General features: G+C 32.1%; 1 protein-coding gene across 1 annotated transcript in view; it reads left to right on the top strand.

Moving 5' to 3' along the window:
• Positions 1–558: 558 nt before the first annotated feature.
• LOC118742522 (aquaporin AQPAe.a-like) overlaps positions 559–9,837 on the top strand; it is a 72,942-nt gene continuing 63,663 nt past the window's right edge. The window contains exon 1 of the mRNA XM_036474660.1: positions 559–617. Within this exon, the coding sequence (XP_036330553.1) occupies positions 574–617 (44 nt within the window). The 5' untranslated portion in view covers positions 559–573. The remainder of the gene's footprint in view (positions 618–9,837) is intronic.

The following is a 9,837-nucleotide window of genomic DNA, read 5'->3' as shown; positions in this document are numbered from 1 at the left end:
GTTCATTTTATGCCCTAAAAACAAACTGTGTGAAAGATGACAATTTGACCAAAAATTGTCATCCTTCACACAGATTGCTTGTGGAGCATAATGAACCATATTTTTGCTATAACCAAGCAAAATTCTAAAAAAAAGCGGCCCACGCGAATACATATGTAATTACAAGAGTGCAGAAAATGTGTATTTGAAATGAAAATTTGGTATTTGAAATGAAAATTTGGTATTTAAAAAAAAAAAATTTATCGAAATTGAAAAAGAAAAAAATCATAACGAAGCATAACATTTGTGTGTGTTAATAATAAATAAATACCAGTGTATTACAAGCTAGAATTTTTTAGTGAAAAATTGCAAATTGCAAAAAAAAACTCAGAATCGGCAATAATAAAAAATCAACGCTCTTTCGCTCAGAACTACTATACTAATTTGGCGTTTGCTGCCAATTCGAAGATACTTGCGTTCTTTTATAACTAAGTGCATTGCGTACTCATTCAATTTTGTTACAACTCATCGCTGCAGCGAGGATTTACGACCGACAAATATAACTGGAAAAAAAAGATCGCACGCATTCAAAAAATGTTCGAAAACACGTTAGACCGGTGCCGCACTGCAATTAACAGGTATGTATTTTTATAATTGTTCCGCTACCGTTTGTAATCTCTGTACTGTTAAATATTTTTTTAATAATAAAATAGTTATTGCACGAAACCGTTAATATGTTTAGAATTATCTTTTACGCACATATTTACACAAACATATTTATGTGTTTTAAAATATGCGCTTCTACAATATTGTGCTAATTATATTCAAGCTTTAATTGCCTGCTACCTGCTGAAGTTTACATTTTTCAAAGCCCATCGTAGGAAGAACATATGCAAATTCAAATGAGCACAGAGAAAATAATTGAGTTTTTTTTCAATTAAAGTACCTACTTAAGAGATTGATTGATTGATTGATCACGCGAAAGTCAAAATCATAATAATGCAACATATTTTAGTTCAGCATTCCATCACGTTGTAGACGCAATTAAAAAGACATGACATTATTATACAATTGATGACCACAATGCGGATGCTGTGCAAAGGATTCCAAAGGGCAATTTTATTAAATTAAATTTTTATTTATTTTTTTTGAGCTGCTATTGATTACTCTAAAATTTTACACACCTGCGATTAGAAGTGAAAAAACTCGAATAAAAGTGTTGTGTGTGGATGCCACCCGCAGCTGAAGTGAGACTTCTTTCTATTTTACTCTTAAACGGCGTTTCCACGATTCGTAATCCGCTCTCTCATTCGTAGTTCGTTCTCACATTCATAATTCGCCTTGCCAATTACCTTCCGAATTACGTAACTCGCCATAAAAAATTTTGAGAGCGAATTACCTCATTTGTAGGTAATTCAGATCGAATTACCATGCGAATGACGAACGAAGCGGTGCCTGCTCTAATATTTATCGGAAAAATATCGAAGTTTTTACCGGCCTGGTCCTATTTGCTGGCACTTTTCCTAATTATAGAATAATATTAATAAAATATTCTCTATATAAATTAAAATTGTTGATGATAGCTTAAAATTTTAGCTCCATCTTCGATATTTGCAGTACACAAAAATAATAATAAATAGCGAATAACAAGAACAAGAACTAGAGCTGCCAAAATAAGTACTACTATGTGTCGAGGAAACAGGGTAATTCATGAATTACGTAACGAATTACTTAGAGAGCGAATTACGAATCGTGGAAACATCGCATTAGACTTAATGAGATTTACTTTATGTAGTTATATTTTTCGAAATTCCTCAATAATCTTATTTTTTTTAAGAATTTGTTGTGAGTATTAACTTTGAGTAAATTAGCGTCATTAAATTTCGAAATATCAAAGTTTCCGCATTTATGAAATTTGCCGTTAAATGAAAAGTGCATTCCGGCTATTTTTTTTTCTGCAAATAATTGTTAATGGAACATACAATAATATTAAACCAAAACGCGATTTTAAAGCTACTGAGATGTCATTAATATTTTAACAAAATTTAATAATTTTATAAAAAAAATGTATAACAAATTAAAAAATAAAAATGGGAAGAAAACATCATCATTCTTAACTGTTTAAAAAGAGCAGAATCGGTATTACCAATCTCGAGAAAACAGATAAAATCTAAACAATTTCGAAAAAAGTTAGTAGCTATAACTTTCAAAATAAAAATCGAACTTCGAAAAATTGTGAAACTTGTATTTTTATTTTATCGTTGTGAAGCATAAATAGATAATTGCACAAAACACGCTCGACCTTCGAAAGAATGGTGGCCCACTTCACAAATTTTTATACATGTTTCAAGTGTAATATACATATGTGCTCATAACTCGGCGGTGTCACACCCATTTTCAAAAAATTTATTACAAACGTATTTATTGCTAAAGTTTGATGGCAAATATCAATTTTAAATAAATTCGCTTCAATATTTACTGAATATTGAAGACTTCCTATTTAACTAAATTACCGTTATATGGGATGTGGGCGTGGTTGTTGTCCGATTTTAAAAAGTTTCCCCCGTTTGATATGTTTTACCAATGCCAACAACTGTGTCAAGGTTAGGAGAAATTGGTATAGCGGTTACCGAGATATAAAAATGTAGTCGTAAGTAGGCGGGGCTACGCCCATTTTCCAAAAATTTATAATAATGTTATTTTTTGGCTAAAGATAATTGTAAATATCAATTTTGAGTGAATAAGCTTCAGTAGTAGTTACTCAAATTTTGCATACAGATGAGAGGTAGGCGTGGTTATCGTCCGATTTTGCGGGTTTTTAATATCATCCGTCCTGGGTTCAAAAGAAATACTTCTACCAAGTTTCGTAAAGATATCGCGATGTTTACTCGAGTTATCGTATGTAAAGACGAACGGACGGACAGACAGTCACCGCTTAATATATTTATTTTTTAATTCTGAGCATTTATATATCAATGGCCACCGTTAATATAATAAAATTCGAAGATTAAAATTGAAAATTCGAAGTTGTGCTCTCGATTTGCACTCGCACAGTATGTATTATCAGAATGTACAATTCGTATTTTTTTTAAGTCATGCAACCCGTATCAAAAAGTTTTGATCTTCGCGCACAATTACTCAGTAGGTGAGTAATTTTTAATGACTTTGTGAATTTCGCTGTTGCAGTTGACACTTTAACTGATGTGTTTGAAACTATAATGATTAATACATATGTATGTATGCATGTATAAACTCGTACGTAACCTGCAAATCAAAGTTCCCGAAATCTTTAAAAGTATCTCATTTAAATTTTTTACGAATTTTCAAACAAAATTATATGAAAAATAAAGAGAATTCTGAAAACAATGTGATTTTTTCCGAAATTTCATAAAAGAATCGAAGTGTGCACACAATTTATTTAAGTTTATAAAATTCAACAAAAAAATCGGATATGATCTTTACGAATTCTTTAAATGTCTAAAACTATATTTAAATTTCTAACCGTTCAAAATAGTTGGTTGTGACTGCAAGTCCTCTAAACATTTATTTAGCCGTTAAAAACTTTACGACTTGCAACAATACGACACTTATGACACCTTGTGAACCACCTACATAAATGTCAGCTGCTATGTGTGCTACTTTCTGTTTTTGAAAGTGATTGCAAATTTTCTGTTTTTTTTTTACTTTTTTTTGGGTTTGCTCTCATTTTGAAAAGGATTCTCGCTTACGCTTCTTTAAATTAATATAAAAAAATTCCAAACCATAAATTTTCAATTATCAAATTTTATGTGATGATTTCGGAAAATAAATTTTGTGCTGAATAGCACTCAATTTTCACTGCACAAATAAATTAACTCCACTTTTTGAAAATCTTAAATTAAAGTGTCACATCATCTGGATTTCCCCTGATTAAGAAGTGGCATATGTATGTGTTGGAATTTAAATTGAAATTTGTAACCCCATCTCTCTTTCCGTTTCCTCATACTTACTTTCGCTTTTAGGCCGCAAGTACAAATCTATCTAATCTACACATTGTTTTTACATACATACATATGATTCACCCTACCGCCCAATAATCGTTTGACGTTGCCACACGATCCGTTTGCTTAAAAAAAAAAATGTGTTTTTAGAGCTTCGAATGTCGGCATTACAATTTGTTACTGTGCGCATTTTATTTTTTATTTCCGTTATAAATACGGTGACCAGATTTTCTGTGGACGCATTTTCATCCATACAAAGTACAATTTTTTTGTATGGGGAAAATGGCTAACGCTTTCTACAAAAAAATTTACCAAATTTGCACTTCGGGCTGCAAACCAGCATACTCCGCAAGTTTCTAAGAAGTATATTTAAAAAGCTCAAAATTTTGACAAAACATTGTCGAATTTCGCTAATTTTTGTACAAAGTTTGATTTAAATAGTTTTTGTTATATAACGAGCTACACTTTAATAAAAACAAAATAAACTTTAAATAGTCAAAAGTGGAATGGCCAAGGAGTGCCAAAATGTCTCTCCCTGTTTACATTTTCGCCATTGTATCAACAGCTTATATTTTTTTATAATTTCACAAAACTTAGAATCGTTTCATTAAAAACTAAAATTTGCAAAAAATTATAAAAACCTTGAAAAAATTGTTGCCAAGAATAATGACAACAATATAGCGAGAGTACCAGAATAAAACATAACCAAAGTTTATAGAAAATAAGGATGCTGGCTATGTTTGTGGCGCCTCTGTATTCTATGTTCTTTGTGATAACGAAAGTGCTGCCACGTTTGTATGAAAAATTGTTTTTGGGCCGGAGTAGATGAAGACTTTTAATTAATAAATCAAACACTCAAAATCGGGTCTTAATCGGTACAAATAAGAAAAATCGGGACACTTATATGTACCGACTTTAAAAAAATATTCAGCGGCACAATTTTCTCAAAATCGTTCCTGTCCCGCCAAAATCGGTACGAATGGTCACCGTAGTCATAAAGCTTAAGATAAGGATAAAGATTGCCGTTTTTGTTTAATGTAATAATGTACAGTGACGAGCAAAACTGTAACATGGAGTAACACTTTTTATTTCAGCTGTCGCTATATTTCCAAGCTCTAACGACATTTATACTGTTGTTGTATAGTTTTATTGGTACATCTTTGCTTCCTCTGTCATAACGATTTGAAGTCAATTCAACAACATTAACAAAACCAGCAGACAAAAATGTAAATTAAGGCAAATGTTACAGTTTTGCACTCATATATTTTTAATAACTTTTTGACAATTTTCACAAAAAAAAAGAATTATTAACACAATGTTCAGTATGCTTTTGCTTTATTTATTTCCTGGTTGCAATTTGGCATACCTAATGTGTATGTTTGCAAAAATTCTGGAGGTATAGCCTCCCATATATCCTTGGTGTGCTTTCACAGCTCATGTACTCCATTGGACGGACTTGGATACTTAGTAAGATGCGCTTTTAGTTGATTTCGCAAATTCTCTATGAGGTTCATGTCCTCGGATTGTGGAGGTCATTTCAAATTTGCAAATTTTTGCTTTTGTTCCAGTCTTTGCGAACATGTGCAGTGTGTTTTAGTTGCTTTTTCAGCAGAAACTCTAATTTTTTCGACTACATCTTGCAAATTTTGTTGAAATATGAACAGATACTGTTCCTTACGCATAATGTTTACAAACGGATCAACAACATTTTTGAAATACAACCCCAAACTATTATTGACCGACCACTGTGATTCACAGTTTGCCTTACATGATGCGCGTATGCTTAATTTGGGCCTTTGATGCAATACCATGCCCGGCCATCAGATTCAAAGCGATTAATTTAGTCTTGTCAGACCAAATAACCCTCAATTAAATCTTAAAAATGTGTTTTATTGCATTCTGTAAGGCCTAACATATCCCAATAGGCAACGGTCCGGTTTTCGTGCGATGCAGCAAAACGCTACCACACTCGCACTTGTATTTTGATCAAATTTGCTTTTTTCTTCTTTTATGATCCATTGTGCTCAATTTGGCAATTTTTCGCCTCACTATCTACTGATTTGCATTCAATTTTAATACCTTAAGCGCTTCTGTAGTAGTGCCTGCAGCGCTACTTGCTACTAAGTTCACAAGATATCGGACTGTAATATATTTTGACAGACTTCCTTTGTCCTTAGTAACACTTTAGGCTATATTTTTTCTCAGTCTTAACATTTTCATGTGGCAAACTCCACAATTTTTTGCCACTTTCCCTGCGGTCCCGCCTTTTCGCAGTAAATCTATTATTTACATTTATGTTTCCTGATTAACCATATTATTTACTGGTAACCACTTCTTGAATAAATTACAATACAGGAAAAAGCCATCTGACTTCCAACTAATGAAAAGATAACTGTAAAATGCAAAACTGAGAGTGAGTGCAAAAGTGTAACTCTGCCTTAATTTACATTTTTGCCTGCTGGTTTTATTATTGCTGTTGGATTGACTTCAAATCTTTGTGAGATAGGGAGTAGGGGTGTACCAATAAGAATATACAACAAAAGTATGAAAATCGTTAGAACTATGAAAGATAGCGGTGGCTGAAATAAAAAGTGTTTAATCATGTTACAGTTTTGCTCGTCACTGTACATGCGTATATGTATGTACATATTTGCTTACATATGTATGTGTAAATACGTACATACATACAAACATACGTATTTAATTATTATTTAAAGGTGCGAATTGAAATGTATTTAATAGTTGTATGTTAATTAACAGCCCCATTAACAGAATTGTTGTAGCTTTTTTAATATAGCCGCCAAACGTATGGATGTACATACATACATACATATGTACATTAGGCATCTGACTATTTTCTAAAATGAGGAGAGGATGAATACTGATGAAAACCCAACAAAAATGACGTTTTTGTAAAAATTTGGCACTAGGAAAAATAATGCCTCATTTAAGAGCCTGGAATGAATATATACACATATGGAAAATTCCATATTTATATACTAGGCCGTTCGATTATTCGCATTTTTTTTAAAAGCGGGTTTCGAGTTATTCGAAAAATTGCAATTTAAAAAAAAAAACCGGTACCAGATTTGGAAATTAAGAAAATACCGAATAAAGCGGGTTTTATGCTCATGTTAGTATGAGTGCTTAGAGGTGCTTCCTGCCACGCGGTAGGTCCATGGTTAAATTTCAAAAAGCGGTCGTCCCTCGGCAGACAATCGCAAAGCTCCGAATGTACTTCTGCCATAAAAGAGCTTCTACGGAGATGGAGTAAAAGTGAAGATCTCTCCATTTGTGCCACAAAATCAAAAAGCAGAGCACGAATTGAAGCAGAAGCTCAACTAAATACATAGAAAATATTTAAGCGTTAATTTCGAAAAACTCAACATTTCTATTGCAAGGTCAAGATTTGTATGAAATGAAACAAACTGGTTTGTTCGGTAAAAAAAAATCGGTTTATTCAGTAATCGAAAAATCGAGATTTCAAAAAAAACCGCCTATAGATGTTCGATAAAACGGTGGAAACCGGTTTGGGAAAACCGAGTTAATCACCCTAACATGTATGTTTTTTTTTTCAGTAAACATTTTTTTTTCTCAGAGTTACCTGCGGAAACTTTTTTTACCAAATTTTGACAAAAACATACATAGGTATATTTAATTATTGAAAAAGTCATATTACTAATATAGGTATGTGCATTAGGGTGGTCCAAAAAGAAAGTGAAGTCGGAATTTTAATCCCTAAGATTGTTCTATACTGGAAAAATATACCCAAATTTTATCATTTTGAAATCAAAAAATATTTAGAGGTCACTCAAAGTGCTTAAAGTTTTCCATGTCTTCGTAAAAATGGTATAGGATTCTTAAAAATCAATTATTTTCGACCGGAACACTCCGGTTCTCGTCAGGAGACCTGCAATAATAATACCAAATTTAAACATTTTTCAATAAATACTAACGATTTTTAATGGGTCCCCCATTGCATTTTCAGGGATTTTGGCAGGCCTATAAAATATAGTTACTATGAACAAATTATTAAATAATTAATTTGGTATTATTATTGCAAGTCTTCTGAAGAGAAATAGAGTTTTCCGATCGATAAATATTGATTTTGAAGAATTCTTTACCATATAAAATACATGGAAAACTTTGAGCGCCTTGAGCGAGCTCTTAATATTTTTTGATTTCAAAATAAAAAACAGGGGTATGTTTTTTTCGGCATAGAAGAATTCTAGGGGGTGAGAGCATTAAAATTCCTTTAAAATTTTCCCATGCATTTTTGGACCACCCTACATACATAGTATGTACATTAGACCGTTCGTTAAAAATAAAATTTGGTTTGCCGGGCGGAAAAAGATGTGTTTTGGTCTAAAAATAAGCTGTGCAAAATTTTATTCGAATATGATAACTCTAAGTACTTGCGCGTTGCATTTGAAAATTTAGAAAACCATATGCATTCTGGGGAAAAATTTTTTAACAAAATAGTTGAAAGTCGTGAATTTTATAGTCATTTGCCATGTAAAATAACCTACACAATCTGAATATGAGGTCAAAAATTAAAAAAGTAGAATAGGTTTTAAGAATTTGCGAAATTATCGTTTTTTTCAAATTGAGAAAACAGCATTTTCAATTTTTTTCAAAAATATCCGGTTGTGATTATCACACCACAAAAAGATCTCCACCAGATTAAAGGTCTTTGAAATCCCTACGAACCTGCTATACAATGTTTTGCAATCAAATTATCAGTTTAAGAGTTATCTGCCAATTTATTAGTGAAATCGGACTCAATTTTAAGTCGCATCGTTATTCTACTGTGAATTACACGTAAAAGCTGCAAAATTTTTGTTCTTATTTTTATGCTATATTAAAGCTTATTTGATTTCAAAGTATATAGATCCAAATTTTTTGCAAATCGATTTGAAAATAGAAAAGTTATAGCAAATTTAGAAAATGACATTGGATTCAAGCAACGTATCGATACTGTACAGCACATTTGATTGTAAAATAAATTAAAATATCATTTCCAGTGGCATGTTATGCACAAAGCAATTAGAAAAACAGCTGACAATAGGTTTGTTTCATTAAGCAATCGTTTTAAATATTTTTTAACAATTGTTACAAATTATCATGCTTTGGCTAGCAAAAAAGTTGATAAAATAAGATAAATTGAGATAGCAAAATAACATTTGATTTTTAGATAAGGTTTGGAAGTTTCTGCGGGATACATTTATACTTGTAAAACTGAAACAATGGTACTTATTGAATGTATTATGTATTTATATTATGATCCTTATTTTCAAGTAATAGGACTGCTTGCAGTGCCTTTACCATTTCTCGTTTTTCCTCCACTGGTACATCATTATCAAAAAACGCTAAAGATGTTGTCTCCGGCATTAAGTACCATAAATGACTTGAACTTTTTCAAAACCGCATTGGATACCACTGCATCAGTTTGGGCGTACTCAATTGCATTTAGTAAAAATTTTAAATCTTGCATTGGAGCCCTAATGGGATTTGTGCACTGGTACCAAGCTTTCATATAAAGGCGAATTAGGAAAATGCAAATATCTCGTAAACTATTAAATTCTCTTGGCGTCAGTTTGAACTGTTCTCGAAAAAGAAATATCTTCAGGCAATAAATAGCTTTCGAAATAAACCGCGCATGGGATGTTGGACCGCATGTTCGAAAATAACCACTAGTACCACCTAGAAAAGCAAATGCTTGCTGAAGCAGCTCCTTGTAATCCCCGCGAATCTGGACTTTCTGAAGCTCGTACGTACAAAAATGCTTTATGTCTTCCCACTGCAAATAACAAAATAGGAAAAAACATATATTTTTCAAAACTTTTGAATGGATTTCTAACTGAACTTACCAAAGATG

The sequence above is a fragment of the Rhagoletis pomonella genome, unplaced genomic scaffold (assembly GCF_013731165.1).
Source record: "Rhagoletis pomonella isolate Grant_MI unplaced genomic scaffold, Rhpom_1.0 Rhpom_scaffold_00007, whole genome shotgun sequence".
In the NCBI taxonomy this organism is placed as follows: domain Eukaryota; kingdom Metazoa; phylum Arthropoda; class Insecta; order Diptera; family Tephritidae; genus Rhagoletis; species Rhagoletis pomonella.
This window is presented reverse-complemented; position numbering and strand designations above follow the sequence as displayed.